Source organism: Trachurus trachurus (genome assembly GCF_905171665.1).
Source record: "Trachurus trachurus genome assembly, chromosome: 6".
Classification (NCBI taxonomy): Eukaryota; Metazoa; Chordata; class Actinopteri; order Carangiformes; family Carangidae; genus Trachurus; species Trachurus trachurus.
Window position 1 is genome coordinate 28662611 of NC_139897.1, and position 19120 is coordinate 28681730.

The following is a 19120-nucleotide window of genomic DNA, read 5'->3' on the forward strand; positions in this document are numbered from 1 at the left end:
AAAAGTGACAGAAAAGTAAAAAATTTCATGTTCAACACATTTCTAGTGGTTTTCCTCAATTCATCAAGTCTTTTTGTACCATGACAAACACATCAGCTTTACAGTGTTTCTATCCATCATGGGGCCAGTGGGTCAGACAAGTAGAAATTAACAAAAAAGACTTTATTCATCTTTTTTATTTTGTTTTTTACTTATATCTTTCTTATTTCTGCAAATGATCAGTATTACTTTAATTAATAAATGTAGATTCACTTTGCACCTATAAAGAATAAATAGAGAATTAGATAAAGATCATGTTGCATTATGAGGCGTTATATTTATATACCAGATAATTACTTAAATACTAATGCAGACTGATGTTTTTCTAACGATCTAAATCTTTGTTCACTTTGCATATACCCACTTTGGACGAACACCTGTCGATATTCCATGTAATTGCAGAGCTGTTGTTTGCATTGCAGTAGTTCAGTTTGCACAGGTGCACACACACACAAAGGTATAAACTGCTAAACTGTTGGGGAAGGGTTTTTTTTTCACATTGTTTTGTTTCCGTACAAACACATGAAAATACTTTTTTTTTTAGATTTCACTGAACATTACCTGAACACTACAGCTACGGCAAGTTGATCGCTCTGAGCCAAACACAACGATTGGATTGAGGATAAGGAGGTTGTTAATTATTACAATCAAATTTTTCACTTTGCTCTGGTCTCTTTTTGCTCGTCATGTTGCTGAGCTTCAGTAGTAGAGGCTGTAAAGCACAAAGTTCAGACACAGGTTTAACATGAATAAACTTGTTATAAACTGCCACCTCTGATCAGTACAAAATTAATCTCATTAGTATGAAAATATAGTGCAAGAAAAGCTTGGAAAAAAAACAAACAAACAGAAGATGTTGAGACTGATTTGTCAATACTGGTCTTTCATGGACAAAAAGGAAGGAATGGACTTATTATTGTTGTTGTATATCTCTATGTTAGAGGTTTGAGGCACTCTACTTTATGCTAACACAACCACACGACCTATGCAGCTGCACCAGTGTTTGTTTTCCCTGCTCTGGTTCTGGTTCTGGTTTTGAGCTGGAATCTGGTCCTGGTTTTCTCTCTGGTGGTTGTGCAGCAGATGGAGTTGTTTGTTCTTGCAGTTGCTTTAAGCAGCGTCTTCTACGCCATGGTTTTCTTCTTGCACTCCACGGAGCAGAAGAGGAAACCCTGCACGGCCATGAAGCGCTGGCCCATCAGGCACTTGGAGCAGCCGGAGCACTTGAAGCAGTCGGGCTCGGCGTGCCAGTGGTGGTCGCCGTAGGAAACCCGCTGAGCCTCAGGCTCCACTGGGTTCTGGCAGGCCGCGCATTTCTGAGAGGGAGGAGGAGATAATGATGGTGAAGACACACAGTCGGACATTATATTAGATGTTTGTGTTAAAGCTCCATACAGTATAAAGGTAGATGTTTGTGTTAAAGCTCCATACAGTATAAAGGTAGATGTTTGTATTAAAGCTCCATACAGTATAAAGGTAGATGTTTGTGTTAAAGCTCCATACAGTATAAAGGTAGATGTTTGTGTTAAAGCTCCATACAGTATAAAGGTAGATGTTTGTGTTAAAGCTCCATACAGTATAAAGGTAGATGTTTGTATTAAAGCTCCATACAGTATAAAGGTAGATGTTTGTATTAAAGCTCCATACAGTATAAAGGTAGATGTTTGTATTAAAGCTCCATACAGTATAAAGGTAGATGTTTGTATTAAAGCTCCATACAGTATAAAGGTAGATGTCCATGTGTAGTGTGATTATAAAGCAGCTCTAGGTTCTATATTAATACTGTGAAAGTATCAAAGCCTCAGTCCACAGAGAAATGCACACAGCCTGTATTCAGAAACTGAGCCTTAAAACCAGCCGTCAGGACTTCCTGTCACTTTGTGATGTCACAACAAAGCCCTGCCCCCTCACCACCTGGACCCACCATCCAACAACTTGCAGGATTTGGTTTCTCTGAATGTTTTATTCTGAAATCTGCTCTATTTTTTATTGGATCAATCAGAAAACAGTCAGCCAATCAGAAGAGCGGCTCAGATCCTCCTCTCTTCTGATTGGCTGACACCGACCTGTTGTTACTAGAGCTCCAGAGGAGATGGAAAACTACACCGAGGTGTTTTTTAGTTCTTAAAACTACAAATGTATCTTCTTAAGGAGCAAAACATCAAATAAAATACAGAAGAAGAAGAAAACACTGTTTAGAAATATGATAATCTGTTCTAAATGCTCGGTTGCACGGTAGAATCCCGGCTCCTTAACGTTTACAATGACTCAGTCAGAAATGAAGGAGAGTATGACGGTGCGGCTTTGTGGGGGATTACGTCGGATAAATCATGTAAACACACGCCGCGTGCTTCACATTCTTGGTTTTGGGTGGTCGACGTTCAGTCACAGCAGCAGTGAACTGATGACCTGTGTTGACCTCTGTCAAACTTTACAATTCGAGTCCTTATATTATACAATTATGTGCTTTTCGGTAGCGTGAACCGTCTTTTATATTTTCAACAGGAGATGTCAAAGTGCGTCATTTCCAAATTCACCACATGACAGCAGCATTTTGTGACAATAGCTCCTGTCAGTCAGTCGGAGCAGAACAGGCTCATGGTTTTAGGGTTTTGTCATTAAGTGCCACACTCAGACTGGGAATGCGTGGTTAACATGGCAGCGGTCCTATAAATAAAAAATCAACAATCTGAAGTATTTAAACAAACAGAAAGCCAGAGAAAGAGAGAGAGAGAGAGTGTGTGTGTGTGTCTCCTCTCACCACAGCGTAGCTCGTCATGTAGCAGGGTTTGCACACGGGCTTCTCGTTCTCCATGACGTACGTCTCTCCGGCCAGGATGCAGTCGCACTCGAAGCAGCAGAAGTGCTTCAGATGCCAGTTCTGCCCCTCGGCCTGGGTGTACTCGTTACTGAAGATCAGCTGTGGACGGACCAACGGACAAACAGACACACGTCAAACTGTCCAGTGATGATGATGATGCAGGCACTGTAAAAAAATGACCGTTCAAAATCCAGAATATAAGCACAACAAGAAGGAGCTTTTGTGTTCCTATCTGTGGAATTAAACTATGGAACAGTTTGGATGTGGGGTTAAAATGTGGGGAATGTCCAAACATAATCCAGTTCAAAAAGAAGTACAAAGAAATTATTTTCAATATGTACAGGAATGAGGATGTTTGACAACCACAAGGTGCTTATTTATTTGGGTATTTACCCACTTAGTTTTATTTCTTGCTCTGTTGGTGTTACCTTCAGTTTGTCTTTGTATATGTGTTTATATATGCCTATATATTAGAGAGATAAAGATTAGTGATAATATATTAGAATAAATCCATATAGGCCTATGTATATGCCTACAGTATGTATTAGAGATTAGAATACATCCATATACTGTATGTAAATGCCTATATATTAGAGAGATAAAGATTAGTGATAATATATTAGAATAAATCCAGCTAAATAAACTTATAAATTAACTTATTGTATACGAATAGATTATAATGACAAGGAAGCTTGATAGCTAATTTATGGATAGGGGGTGGGAGTAAATAAGTTTTACTTCTTCCCACTCCTTTTCGGATATGAAAAAAAAAAAAAATAATAATTATTTTCATTTTCAATTATTTTTATGTTTTCATGTGTTGTCTTTGTAAAGTATTTATTTGCTATGTCTATCCATTACTGTATTATTTATTATTTCTTTTAACATGTCCGAAATAAACTGAAACTAACTAACTAACAGCGGTGGGTCTGACTCACCTCGTCGCAGCCTCCACAGCGAGGCTTCTCACTGTCTCCGTAGTGACGCCCGCAGTACAGCTTCCCCTTCTTAAAGAAGTAGATCATGTCCACCAGCAGCTCGTTGCAGGTGCAGCACACAAAGCACGCCGGGTGCCACAGCTTGTCGTAGCCGGCGCGCTCGGCGTAGACGGCCGGCTCGCCCAGGCGCATCGGCTGCTGGCACTGATGGCACGTCTACCAGAGAGAAAAGAGAATTGGTTTTTATTATCGTCCATTTTTTATCGTTTCATTTGTTTTATTCTAAACTGCTTCAGTCTGAGCTCGACCGACTCGGGTGAGAAGTCGGTCGCATCCTGTCCCAAACAGATTCTTTTCATCTCCTTCGGTAATAACAAAGAATTATTATGCACTTCTGAGTGGGTTTACACAAAGGCCAACATCCCCAGCCGTCACCGAGGTGGGTTCAGAGTGGAGCCGGAGCTCGTTTGATCGCCTGACAAAGAAAGAGGCAATTTTTTACTGTATAAAAGGAACATTTGAAGTGTGTTTGTCTCAGATCTCGGGGCGACAAATGGGCAGAAATCTGTGTTATAACAGATGCCGCTGTAACAGGAGCCTGGTGTCTCTCTCCGGTAATGAGGTGATGAGATGAAGTGAACAGAAAGTTGTTTAGTCGTTTCTGCCAGGAGAGAGGAAGGTGATATTTCTGTCTCTTCTCCATCATCTCTCTCCTTTTTAAAGCAGATATCAGCTTCACGGCCGTTTCGGCTAATGCTGCGTTCAAGGCAGGCTTTTGAAACCGTAAGTTACAGCTTCAAGTCACAACTACGACTTGGTAGCGTTCCAGGTAACCCGTAGCTCGTGTTTTTACCATCCTGTTGTCTGTGAAAGTTCCCTATAACGGCCACTCGTAACTTCCGACCCGTGAACTCGTACCAGATCGAACTGGTATGACTTCACAGGAAGGAAAAACACAAAGTACGAGTTTCTTTGAACGCACCATGAGTTAGCAGCCCCCGCCCTTGTCAGGCATCAATTGGTCCTCGTGCTACGTCACCACATTCACGCGCATCCCTTGGCTGCACACACAGCCCTTCATGCCGTTCTCTCTCCTCATTGGATAACACTTGTATCCCACAAGGAAAATTTTCTCCTCGGGTTACAGCAGAGCAGAGTGACGGAGAGACTCGTGTTTAGGCTGAAATACTTCATGTAAGTGATTGCTGACGGAAAATAGGACTATTTAGGACTTATATTAACAAAAACATTCCACTGATATCTGCTTTAATCAAACCCGGTGAAGTAAATAAACACCCTGAGTTTATTCTATCGGTATCGGCCGATTGTAACCGTAAAAGTCTGTTTTCATCAGCTGCAGGTGTGAACGTGATGTATGCTGACGTGTTTGGCTGCTGCAGTGACGTCAATCAGCCAAAGACAAACTTCAACATACTTTGAAGTTTTTCAAGTAGACAACATCACTGCTACAGTATTTATAATGCTTGTAAAGCAGCAGTGATGTGATGTCTGTAGCTTTGTCATCACAATAAGAGTTAACAGGTTTATTCTGAAGGAGGAGGGACTTTGTTTTCCTCTGTTAAATAAAAAAAGATGTGTATAAATCTGTGTTTTCATCTGCAAACAGCCATAATGACTTTGAAAATATCTGCACATTGGAAATCTGAAAAAATGAGACAAAAAAAAAAACATATAGAGATAGATGCACACTATCGTGGTACAGAAATAATATCAAATTGAACTGAACAGACACTGTAAAGTCATAGATACTGGAGGGAATGTAGGGAGATTATACAATAGAAAGATAAGAAAATAAAAAACAACAGAAAAAGAGGAGAAGGAGGATGACAACAACAACATCATGGAGGACAAAACAGGAAAAGTCTTGTGTCTCTTCAGCTCTGCTGCTCTTACACAACCTCCTCCTCCTCCTCCTCCTCTCAGCCCAATATAAAATCTTTCCTAATGAGTCACAGTAGAAGTGAAGCAGGAATAAATCATTAGACCCCAGACAAGGATTTAATCACTGCACATGGTGATAAATATTATAAAACGTCTGATTTATGACCCAGAGTGGATCATCAGTAAATCACTAAAACTCCTTCATCCTGAGGGGAGGTCCACTCCAGACGGAGTTGGTCTGATGGCGCCATCTAGTGTCTAAATCAGCAACAACAGGTCTTTGTAATTAGTACCACCAGTTATAATGAACTAGCACCATGGATCTATTATAAGATAATATAATACATCCATGCCCAGTACCAGTACAACTGTATTTATATGTTTAAAGGGCTCCACTCTGCCCCTAAACGGAGGCATTTTGCCCCTAAAGTTTTAGACAGTGCAGGTACATTTTTCATTATGTGCACATGTGCAATCAGTAAGTTGGACGCATTTTTTTTTTTTTTAATACTCGTGAAACTTGACAGGGGCAACTCAAAGAATCTTGAATCTGTCATTACAGGTGTGTGGGGGGGATCACGTGTGAAAAGGAAATGTGAATATTTGCTTTGCAAGTCAATTTACAGTGTGCACCCCTCAATCTTCTGCTTGTGCTCCTAAAATTTTAAGTTAGGGAAGTTAGAGAAGTTAGGCGCTCCTTGTAAAAAAAAAGTTAGTTTGGAGCCCTGAAGTTTATACAGCGCCTCGCAAAAGTATTCACACCCCTTGAACTTTTCCACATTTTCACATTAAATGTATTTCATTGGGGTTTTAAAGGGACAACGAGGAGTTTTGGAAAGTTAAGTGTTTTCACACTACATTTCCCATGAGCCTCTGCGCGCACGGTGAAATTCTTGGACCGGCGCAAGACGGATGGAAGCGAAAATATATGCCAAGAATGTTTTTATGAATCAAGAATGAAAGTCGGAGGTTTGAAGACGATCAGATACCGTCGTAGTTCAGACCATAAACTATGCCAACTAGCGATCCGGCGGCATTATGGGCTTTATGCACAGCTCCACTACTTCCTGAGCTTAAGCCAGCTCCTTTATTTCCTGTCTTACATTATTGGACAAACTGATTAATTCAGGTGTGTCTGAGTAGTCACAATGGCCAGAAACCAAAAGCAAACTCCTCTGGGTCTCTTTAATGATAGACAAACACAAAGTAGCGCACATCTGATACATCTGAAATGTGTGGCGTGCATATGTATTACTAACATATATCATTTTTCTTCCACTTCACAATTGTGCGCTACTTTGTCTTTGTCTATCACATAAAACCCCTATAAAAAGCATTTAAGTTTGTAGTTGTGTCAAAATGTGGAAAAGGTCAAGAGGTAGGAATACTTCTGCAAGGCTCTGTGTATGACATGGAGACAACCTGATAAACAGACAGTAGATGAATAAAAACATCTTACAAAGTTCTGAGGGAGTCCAGCGTGCTGAGCTCCAGGGACGCCCATCGCTCCGGCTGTGGCTGCGGTTCCCATGGCGCCTCCTGCTGGACCCAGACCGCCAGCTGGTCCAGCCCCTGGAAGTGGTCCAGCACCTCCAGCACCTCCAGCACCTCCAAAACCTCCAGCACCTCCAGGTCCAGCTCCTACCCCAGGACCCCCCATCGACCCAACACCAGCACCTGCAGCCCCCGGTCCAAACCCGGCCCCTCCGGCTCCGGCCCTGACTCCTCCAGCTCCAGCTCCTCCGGCTCCTCCTGCTCCCTGGCCTCCTCCTGCCTGCACGGCGGCGGCCATCTCCTCGGGCAGCATGACGTCTCCGACCCCCAGCGCCTCGTCCTTGTACTTGCGGACGAACTGCTGCATCAGTTTGACCTCGGCGGGGCTCAGCTCGTGGCACAGGGCCGGGTCCTGGTCGTGCTCGGGGAGCTGCCGGGCCATCTGCTGCCGGCGGTACGCCGCGCCCTCTGAACCGGCCACCGGGCGCTTCTCTGGAGGGAGCAGCTCGATGTAACGCACCGCCTGGAAGGATGACGAGGGAGGACGAGGAGGAAAATGTTTAATAGAGAACAGAAATAAAGTGTGTGAAGGACAGAGAGACACCGAGGACCAATCAGAGACAAGGTGAAGGGAAACTGTCCTGTGCTGTGGTGGGAAGCTTCAGTCCCACAGATACAGACCCAGACTAAACAAAGACACACACACACACACACACACACACACACACTGGCTGCTGCTTCAGTCATCACTAACATGAGGGATTACAACAACTTTTTCAAAGACATGAGGACTAATATTGATACCACTGGGACCTCTAGTGGCCAAAGTCGACTTTACATCGACCCCCCCAAAACTTCCTGGTTCATAAATGTTCATAAACTTGATCAATATTTTAAGGTGATTAAAATGAATCCACATAAAGACTTGGGTTATAGTTGCATTTTCCTTCTCACACAATCCTATTCTTCATTAAACAGACAGTAAACTCAATACTAAACTTCACACACTAAATTCACCCTTGTGGTTAAATTATGGCCTTTTTTTTTTAATGCTGCTTTATGTGTATTTTTCTACTTAACAACATTTGTTTGGTCCAGTAAGGATTTGGCTGAACACAAGAGAAACCATTTATTTTTCTTTTGCAGCAAAATTTGAGACAAGCCTTAAAGGGATAGTTCAACATTTTGGCAAATTGGCCCATTGCCATAATCGCTATAGTCATAGCAGTAGGTTCATTACCTTTATTTGTCGGTGTAAGCTATTTTTAGAACGGAGGAGCGGTGATATAATAATAAGCCTTTGCTTATTTGTGGAGCAGTTTGCTTTTTCCTATTAGTGTTTGTAATCATGACTGAAGAGGACCCACCTGTTTGCACTGGCTTTGAATCCAAGGTCAGCTTGACATCTCCATTCATTTTTTTTGTATATTTGTGGCACTTACTGTGTTGTGTGTAATCTGATTTTATCTCATATTTGTTCATGTATTGAATCTTAAAGGGATAGTTCAACATTTTGGCAAATTGGCCCATTGCCATAATCCCTATAGTCATAGCAGTAGGTTCGTTACCTTTAATTGTCAGTGCAAGCTATTTTTAGAACGGCGGAGCAGAGCGGCGAGCTGCTCAGAGCTACGCTACGGAGGCTCATGGGATTTCTAGGTTTTCCTCAGAGGGAAATTCATGCAAAACCGCTGATGCGCGTTGCCTTCAGGGGCAGTTTTTCATCAAGCAGTCTCTGCATTTACCTCTAAAACAACTCTGTCTGGTAACGTTGTGTTATTATCTCATAGCGTGGTGAATGTGCTGGTCACAACTTGTCCACCAGAGCGTTTTGGAGTTGTTGGATTGTGTATTTGATGAGTTTGATTAGGGAAACCAAGAAATCCCATAATGAGCCTCCGTAGCGTAGCTCTGAGCAGCTCACGGCTCTGCTCCGCCATTCTAAAAATAGCTTGCAGCGACAATTAAAGGTAACGAACCTACTGCTATGACTATAGGGATTATGGCAATGGGCCAATTTGCCAAAATGTTGAACTATCCCTTTAAGCTTGTACACCTTGTTGTTTTAAATTATGTATTTAAACAAACTTTGACCACTTTTCTATGATCACTAATGTTCTCTCTTTGTTAAGTCTTACCAGATACTTGTTGGCGACTGGAGGAGCCCACTCGTATGTGACGGACTTCATTGGTGCTGGTGTCACGCTGGCTGACGTGGCGCCGACCGGCATCGCCACCTTGCCGCCGCTCACCGGTGCAGAACCTGCTGGTACGGGCTGAACCTGAGCACCTGTCCAGGCTCCAGCTGGATGCACAGAACCAGCACCAGCTCTAGAACCAGCACCAGCACCAGAACCCGGACCAAAACCAGCTCCAGAACCAGCTCCAGAACCAGCTCCAGAACCAGCACCAGGACCAAAACCAGCTCCAGAACCAGCACCGGGACCAAAACCAGCTCCAGCACCAGCTCCAGAACCAGCACCAGGACCAAAACCAGCTCCAGAACCAGCACCGGGACCAAAACCAGCTCCAGAACCAGCACCTGGACCAAAACCAGCACCAGCTCTGGCTCCTGCACCTGCACCTGCACCGGCACCAACTGGATGTACAGAACCAGCTCTAGCTCCAGCACCAGCACCAAAACCAGCTCCTGCACCGGCTCTAGCTCCAGCACCAGCACCTAAACCTGCCCCGGCACCGGCTGGATGTACAGAACCAGCACCAGCACCAAAACCAGCCTGTACCGATCCAGCTCCGGCAGGTTGCACAGACCCGGCTCCGGCTCTGGCGGACGGCGGTATGACGGTGGAGGAGGCGCTGGGCGGGAGGATGTAGGCGGTGGAGGAGGCGGGCAGCGTGACGGTGATCATGTTGCCCTTGTAGCTGGGGATGCCGTCGGTCTTGAGCTTGGCGATGAGGCCGGTGTATTTGGTGTCCTCGAACAGTTTCCCCACCTTCTTGTTCTCCTCCGAGTTCATGGACACGTCGTGCTCCGTCAGGCCGCATTTGCAGTTTCGGCAGATTTTTCTGCAGAGAAGAGAAAAACATTTATATTTGGATATTTCTAATGTTAAGTTTTATGTTTTTTAAGTCTTTATTTTCTTAATTATGCTGCTGTAAAAGTCTGTAACCCCTCCTGCTCTTCACTGTATTGTATTTTACAACAATGATCCAAAACAAGGAGCTCAGTGTTTCTCACAAGCCTCAACACAACCTACTTCATATTTCCAGAGTAACAGTGACATAATTTCAGGCTGCTGAGCATGTGTCAGCATGAGCAGCAACACAGGCTTCAGTTTCAGATGCGTTGTCGAGCTCTGTAAACACTTGTTTCACTTGTAAAGGTGACAACAAGCAGCAGAGGAGGCAGAATTCATTTTCTAGATACTGTATGTGATAAAAAAAAATGTGCGATATGATTGTGAGGCAAGACACATAAAACAAAAAAAAATGTTGGCGTATCCCTTTAAAGGTCCCATATTATGAAAAACAGTTTTTTTCTGGTCTCTACATACATAAACTGATCCTCCCTGAGCCTACCAACTCCTAGAATGAGGAAAGCAAACGGGTCCTGCATCGACTCTGCAGCCCACCGACTGGTAAAACGGTGCTCATACAGGCTGTTCAGACTCAGCTCCTGTGGTGATGTCACGACGGGAGTGAGGCCGGCCCCTCAGCGCGATAAAACGCCTACCACGTCTATTTCTATGGCTGCAGTGCACAGCAAGAAACTCCTGAGCTAAATTAATGAAATACCGACCAATTTTAAGTCATAAAGTGGTAATAATCTTTGCCGTGTACAGTAACCATGTTACTTAAAGCAGAAGTGAGTGGTCCGGTCGTTTTGGCTAATGCTGCGTTCCAGGCAGGCTTTTGAAATCGTAAATTACAGCTTCAAGTCACAATTTACGACTTTGTAGCGTTCCAGGCAACCCACTCGTGTTTTTCCGACCTGTTTTACCGGTGAAAGTCACTATAACGGCCACTCGTAACTTCCGACCGGTGAACTCGTACCAGATCGAACTGGTACGACTTCACGGTCGGAAAAATACGAGTTTCCTTGAACGCACCATAACAGTCCTCGTCGCTACGTCACCACATTCACGGCGTTCCTTGGCTGCACACACAGCCCTGCATGCCGTTCTCTCTCCTCATTGGATAAAAACTGTAGGATACGATAAATGTTTTCTCTTCGGCTCAGAGCAGAGCAGAGGGACTGAGAGACCCGTGTTTCAGACCAAACACTCTATGTAAGTGATTGCTGTCGGAAGATATAACTATTTAAGACTTATATTAACACAAATATATCACTCACTTCTGCTTTAAAGGTACAGGCACAGAAACAGCTTGTTCTCAGTAGAGCTCATTTGAGCGACTTTTAGACAGCCGACATTCAGGACCACGGATCAGTTTGGGGCAATACATTTCGAATACAGTTTAATTGGATGTCTGACAGCTGAGTGAAATTGAGTAAAAAGAGTATAATTGGGATCTTTAAAGAGCCTTCAAAAAGTGATATTTCCATAATATGTCCCCTTTAAGATTTGGAGTCATAAAGCAGCCTGTCCTGATCCCTACAGATCCAATATGGCCAGCGCCCTCTGTCTGTCTCCCTGTCTCCCTGTCTGTCTCCCTCCCGGTTTGACCTCAGACAGGTCTGGTCTGGGCCTTTGTGCCGGGGCCGTGGTGGCATCGGGGCACCTGGAGCTGCCTTCAGGAAAAACCCAGCCATGTGAGGATAACAAAGGTCCAGACAGAACAGCCCAATTACTGCCCCCGTGCACACAGCGCCACAGACGGGGGAGCCCTGGGTGGTCCGGGGTGGAAGTACACTGCCCCACATTGGAAAGAAAAACACTACACAGTCTCTGCACCATCATCTAATGTTCCTGCCCCACCACCCCCCACCCCCTCCTCAATCAGACCTAAAGTCCCGTCCAGTCCAGACTCACACTGCTCTGGTATTTCGTTAACAATGGGCCGACGGGGCGTTGGAGCGCAGCAGCGTGGGCCCATTAGGATGATGATCAGAGGGTTTTTAATTCAGCAAAGTGATGTTATTGACCAGAGTTACTGCTTTTTATTGTTTGAAGGACGAAGCACGACTGTCCTGGTCCGTAACTCCTGACTGAAATATCGGGCTGGTTCCCCATAAACCCACTGTGTACACGCCCCCGGTGTGGACACAGGAAGTCAGAGGTTTTAATCCTGATATCTTATTGTTAACTGTGTTTCTGTGACGGTGAAAAAAAAAAAAACTTGAACCAACCTCCAGAAATGCAGCTCGAATCCTTCGCACTTGTCCTTGCATTTCAAACAGGCCGCTCCGGCGCCAAACTCGTGGCCCAGGGTCATCTGTCGACAGAGCACATGAACACATGTGATTTCATACTTTAGTTTTGATTATTTCATTCATGTCCAGAGAAATACCGTGTTTCCTCAGGACGAGATGAAGGCTGCAAAACTACATTCAAAATTCAAAACAGTTGGATGAATCAGAAGTCAGAGTGTTTTATCGGTCACGTACAAGGAATTTGGCTGTGGTTCTATATTAGTGCTCGGTACTTACATATAAATACACAGAGACATGGTCAACAAAGAAACTGAGCAGGGTAACACATAAAGAACGGTACAAAAAGAAAGAATAATCAAATACTGTGTTGGATGGTTTGGACATGACAGGTGGTTGTACTAATGATTGTGATGCTAGTGTCCATCAACTTGTTGATGCTGATGTGAAATAACCACTTATAAACTAGTCTTTACTAACTTATTCTAAGTATTTTGTATTGTTTCGTATCAAAACCAATTATATTGAATCAAATTGTATCGTATCAGATCAAATTTTATCGGATTGAATCAAATCACTTTGTATATTGAATCAAATTGTATCGTATAATATTGTACAAATCTTACCGTATTGTACCATATTGTATCAAATAATTTCAAATAATGTCGTATCAAATCATTTCATATCATACTGGTGATACTCGTATCATAGCAGATCTAATTTTATCGGAATGAATCAAATCGTTTCGTATCATATTGAATCAAATTGAATCGTAACATATGAGATCAAATATTTTCGTATCATATTGTAACATATCAGATCAAATTGTATCGTATAATATTGTACAAATATTATCGTATTGTATGATATTGGATCAAATCATGTCGTATCAAATCATTTCGTATCATTCTGGTTCAACTCGTATCGTATCACATCAAATTTTATCGGATTGAATCAAATTTTATCGTATCATATCATATCTATCAAATCGAATCGTATCAAATCGTTTTGTATCATACTGGTTCAACTCATATTGTATCAGATCAATTTTTATTGGACTGAATCGAATCGTATTGTATTGTATCAAATTGTATCATATCGTAATCTGGAAACACCAAAAGTCATAAAATCGGACATAAGTTGAAAATTTATCTCAGTTTACAGGACGGGAGGGGACTTAATTTCCCAGTTTTCTGCTGTTTACTCTTTCCCATTTATAGAAGCACAAGATAACACAGGATAAGGAAACCTCACAACACCTTGTTCTACTCTCACCTAGGTTAGCAGCGTGTGTGTGTGTTTGTATGTGCAGCCACTATGACATCATCCACCAACAGATACGAGGCATTTAGGGAACACTGGTAAACTGCAATTAGAGAAAATGACCTTGTTTACACTCTCTAAGTCTCTGTATGAACACTGGTACCACCCACTGCCATGAGTAAATGACTAACCTGTGGCAATGATTGAAATTTAAGTATATCACATTTTCTTTTTGACTCTGACAGGACAAATAAACTGAGTATGACTGTGGCCACTAACAAATGAAGTCTTGGTTTGGGAGAAAACTAATGTGAATAAACACAGATTTTTTTTCTCCTTCTTGCCTTTGTAGAGCGACTTCAGCAGAACTTTATTCTTCAACAGAATAAACCTCCAGCTGCCTCTTCTAAAGACCAGGACGTTTTTCTTTCTGTCTGCAGAGTCTGTTGCTCTTTTCTCTCTGAGGCTTTGGCCTTTTCTCCGTCTTCAGTGTCAAACAAATCTCGCGTCCACCTTCAGCCATTACTGCTGTTTACGACCATATATGGTCGGTTATTCAATGATGCTGAAAGCCGCTGTCAGAGAGATGTTTCTGACCCAAAAGAGACGAACTGGGGAGGAATGCAGACGGAGGTCCTGATGCCAGTGTTTTAGCCCAGAGAAAAGAGAGAGAAAGAGAAAGAGAGAGAAACTTTTTGTTACTCCACCTGGGAGTCGTTCAGGAGCACGAGACGATGTTAAACAACATGATTTGTGGTGATAATTTAAACAGCGAACACACGCGTAAATCTCACTTTCACCTCTGCAGGAATAAATGATCACATCAGTTTATTTTAATACTGTGAAACTGTGCTGTAAAAAGCACCTCATCCAGCTGACACCATCGTCCAAAACTACAATTTTTAGATGAAGCACTTACGTATGCACTGTACAAATATTCCTGGCCTTAGTGCTCAGCTAAACGATATTGAGCTGTCCTTGAGTTATTGATCTTTCCTGCTTTTCTACTCCTGTCTCTTATGGAAATTCCAGTTTCTTGCTCTTTTTTCATGGTAGGACTCGGTGTCAATTGATTTTTTTTCTCCAATACAATACCAAATATTCAGTATCCACTCCAAAGCAACGTTTAACTCTAACTTAAAGGTTATAGCTACAACTTCTTAATCAAAACGATTAAATGGAACGTCTAGAGGGTTGCAGAATAAAAGTATTAATTTTACAGAATTATTTTTTATAGTAGCTTATATAAATTATTGTTTTATAAATTTTAAGGGGTCCAAAATATGTAAATATTTACATCTGGTTAGGTTGGCAACATCGGCATGAAATGATCTCTGTGCCAACAGCGTTAGTGTGTTGATGTCAGGTGAGGAGCAGCTCAGGGGCCAGGTCGTGATAGCTCTGTGGAGAAATGGCATGGTGCTAATGCTAATGCTAACTAACATTCAGCCGTCTACTGTAACGTTTCCGGTGCAGGTGTGATGCTGCGGGTTTGTCAGGTTCGTCTGCAGGTGAGTTAGTGTGAAATGATTCAGATGTGTTTCCAGTCCGCTGTCAACACCAGAGCTGCTGCTCATTAAATACAGTTAGCGTCATTAGCTTAGCTCTGCTCCCTATAGGCGTACCTGGCAACCAGTAGGCCTACAATTGAAGGTTGCACTTGAAACTTGTAGCTAACACCTTTAAGGAGCCAAACTTCATACATTTTAACCGTAAGCTGCACAAAAATGTTGCTGGAATAAAGTTTGAGTCTAAAACTGGTTGATTTTTTGATGTAAATCATCAACCAATGATCTGATTGACTTTCAATCCTCTATGTGCTGGGGGATCCCTCCTCTGCTGCTCACCCTGACGTTTCTCCAACTTTTTCCCTGTTAAGAGTTTTCTTGAGAGTTTAAATACAAATAATCTTGCCTAACGACACAGTTTAACAAGGCTGTTTTGAACTAGATATTTGGAGTATTTCCTGTTTTCCTTCTAAGGCAACAAGAACAGAGCATCGGCCGAACATCAAGAGTTAAGTGTTGGTAATTAAGGATGACTGGTCATTTCTGGCTGAGGTCACTCACTCACTCACTCAGTCAGTCAGTCAGTCACTCAGTCAGTCAGTCAGTCAGTGGACGGTGACGGCGCCCTGCAGAGGCCGAACACTGCTGGTGACAATAGAGCTCAGGTTTACAGCTCAGATGAGTCACAGTCATCATGAGTCACCGGCTGAAGGAGCCATTTTGACTCCAGCTTGGCCACCTGCTCTCTGACCACGACATCTTGTTTGTGCAACATCCAAAAAAAAGAAAAGAAGGAGAAGAAGAAAGAAGCCAAAACTTCTCAAAATAAAATATAATGACTGTGTGAGTCGTCTTTCCTCTACAGTACGTCTACTGTACTTTCCTCTCATGTGGTGCAGAAACAACCCGACTATTTTTAAGAAGCATGTTTCTGCTTTTTACTGCGTTTAGTTACACAACAACTACGACCACACACTCCTCTGAATGAAACTTCCTTCTTGTGTGGAGCCGGTGGTGGAAAGATGAGGAAATATATATATATATTTAAAAAAAAAGGCACTTTTCACATTTTTTAATATTTGCTTCGTCTTCACTGCTTCTTCTATTTTCCAGTTTGTTGGGCAGAAATCTTGACGTTAACCAGATTAGTCAGTTTTTCCTCCCATGCAGCAGCTTCAACAACCACTTAGGTGTTTAGAGAGGAAAATACCTCCCAGTTAGGTCAGACCCTCACACACACACATACACACACACACACACACACACACACACACACACACACACACACACACACACACACACACACACACACACACACACACACACACACACACACACACATCCAGAAATAACTTCAATTCAACAGAGTGGCAGTGATGGTGATTTCCCGGCCGGCACAGAGCGCGCTCTCAGTCGCTTCCCATTACCTCTCATGTCTTTTTTTTTCCTTTTTTTAATGATTAAATGAGCTTAATTGAGTGTAATATTACCCCAACACACGGTTTCCTTGTGCGATGGTAATTACAGCACCTCTCGCTGACGGAGGAGCTCTCAGTCTCAGCAGAGAGACCCGAGGCCTCCGTCCGGCGGCCGCACTTATCTCCTCCTGGGATTAAAAGCAGATGTCAGACCGGGGCAGTCTGGGTCACCCAGCTGCTCAGACCCACTTTCCTCCTCCAGCAGCAGCAGCAGCTTAAGTGTGTATACAGACGGGCTTCCTGTGCTTTTTAAAAGTGGAGCTGGCTTTGTTATCTTGCCCCCGGGCAGATCTCACTGACCAGAAACTGGCAACCGCATCTGAAAATAGTCTGTAAAAAAACCCCAGTAAATTCCTTCCCTTTTGCAGACCACAAACTATCCCCTACTAATAATAACAAAATACAACAAAGAGAGCCAAATATGATGTTGTAAAAATGACACAGCAGCCAATGAATTTCAACGCTTCAGCTGTGACGCTTTGTCCCGGCATGTCGGGAATGCAGGGAAAACTGTCAGTACACCGGAAACACGCCGACTGATACACTTTAACTGCACCGTAAACTTTGTGTGTGTGTGTAGTATGTGTATGTAACTGAAGTCAGGGTGGTGACATATTAAATGTTGCAGCTCTGCAGAGTGATTGATGCAGCAGCAGCAGCGGCTCCACATGTCACATCCCATCATATCAACAACTTTTTAGCCCTGCAGCAATTCTGCACCACAACAAACTGAACTGCCTCCCAGCTTCCTGCAGGTCTACACAGGAACCAGCAAACTGGAGATGATATGGATCAGGTGTGTTAATAATACCATGTAAGGAAAAATAATAACAGAGCCAGAAAAACACACACCAGCCACTGACTTATATACTGTTATAGCAGGTTGGGATCAAGCCAGATACAAAATGCACTTGGTCTTCTGCTATTTTTTTCAGTGTAAATCCAAAGAATGCAACATATCTAATCAATTAATTGAATAAACTCAGTATTGACATCATATAATCCCTGCCTTGGACAATTACACCCACACGTTGATTGTGTCACCTCCCATGCTTGATAACTTTGGTCCCTCCCTTGTTGTGTGACCAAACTCCATTAACAACTCCCTTCATTTTGGATCTTCCTGCTTTAAAACTTGGTATTTCTTATAATTAACATCTATGTGAGTGGCTTTACAATTCGGCATGTAGCCTATATAATTAAAACTATCACATTCACTATTGAGTATATTAACTTTTAAAACGTGGTTGACGCTTCAAAACGACGGTCATTTAAGGACAGAGGCGTGATTCATTCAGAGCAACACGCACTGATAACAAAATATAAAAACGAGAGCTAGTTCAGAAACAATATGCAAGCCGAAGTTTATAAAGTCATACATTGTTTAAATAGAAATCCCTAATATGTTACAAAACTAATGTGTTTTGTATATACACGGTTACACCATAATTTCTGACACAGTTTGTCATTGAGTTTTAACAGATGGAGACACGCTGTTATAACGGAAGTAACTTTGCTAGGAAACGCACAAACTGAGACACTTTCGAAATGAAAGTATTAATCGATAAAGTTCGTCTGTGTTACAGTAACTTCGCTGACCACCACAACCACCCCCACCTGCCCCGGACTCTGCACACCTTCTCAGGGCGTTGCTCACACCGCGGTGCAGGCGGACGGAGAGAGGGAGGGAGGGAGGGAGAGAGAGAGGGGGACCTACCTTCTTCACTTCCTTCTCTATCTCCATGGTTTTTCTGTTTTTAACGTCAGGCGGCGACAAGTTTCTCAGAGTCCAGACGAAGCGACCAGCGAAGTTTCCGCCCGAGAGATAAACTGAAACTGTCAAAACCAGCAGAAGCGACGACAGGAAACGGAGCGGAGAGAGAGATGATACAACAAACCACCCGGCCGCCGCTTCTCGCTCCGCTTTCTCCTCGGAGGTCCCGAACCGCACTCGGTCAAGATCGGAACTTTCAACGAAGTCGTTTCCGGTCAGAACTTAAAAATAAAACGCAGTAGACCACTTCAAAATGATCAGTTTCTCTGGTTTTATTGTTTATAGGTATGTGTTTGATTAAAATGAACACAATTTCTCGCAAATTTAAAACAAAGAATATTGTCATTTGGAGCATTTATTTATTTGCAGAAAATGACAACTGGTCGAAATACCCCAAAAAATTCCAGTGTTTTCAGACCATTTTTTTTTTCTACCTTTATTTTACCAGGCAAATTGCTTGAGATAAAAAAAAAAATCTCTTTTACAAGCATGGCCTGGAATAATGCAAAGAAAACAAATTTAAATTTAAACAACACAACACTGTTTTTTTCTCTAACTTGAGGGTCCAGAAATCAACATTGGTTTGAAATAACCCCAATTTTTAATCACAGCA

General features: G+C 42.7%; 1 protein-coding gene across 3 annotated transcripts; it reads right to left on the bottom strand.

The window, feature by feature from the left end:
- Nucleotides 1-430: 430 nt before the first annotated feature.
- tes (testis derived transcript (3 LIM domains)) lies at nucleotides 431-18672 on the bottom strand. Of its 3 annotated transcripts, none has more exons than XM_083973187.1 (8): nucleotides 18451-18672; nucleotides 12464-12549; nucleotides 9923-10221; nucleotides 9333-9874; nucleotides 7160-7717; nucleotides 3799-4014; nucleotides 2801-2959; nucleotides 431-1355 (listed from the first exon to the last, which is right to left on the bottom strand). In XM_083973187.1, exons 1-8 carry the CDS (start codon nucleotides 18475-18477, stop codon nucleotides 1164-1166), a joined length of 2079 nt encoding a protein of 692 aa, XP_083829313.1. In that variant the 5' UTR covers nucleotides 18478-18672; the 3' UTR covers nucleotides 431-1163. The 3 variants fall into 3 exon arrangements, with proteins under 3 accessions (XP_083829313.1, XP_083829314.1, XP_083829315.1); XM_083973188.1 differs by having other exon boundaries at nucleotides 9333-9457; nucleotides 9515-10221; XM_083973189.1 differs by having other exon boundaries at nucleotides 9333-10221; nucleotides 18451-18662.
- Nucleotides 18673-19120: the final 448 nt, after the last annotated feature.

Bases quoted from the DNA above. Each gene is read 5' to 3' on its own strand.
- tes (XM_083973189.1), bottom strand. From the start codon at position 18,477: ATGGAGATAGAGAAGGAAGTGAAGAAG. The intron at 12,550-18,450 runs GTAGGTCCCCCT...CTCTGTCGACAG, and splicing joins TAGAGAAGGAAGTGAAGAAG to ATGACCCTGGGCCACGAGTT. The intron at 10,222-12,463 runs GTTGGTTCAAGT...TCTTCTCTGCAG, and splicing joins TTCGAGCTGCATTTCTGGAG to AAAAATCTGCCGAAACTGCA.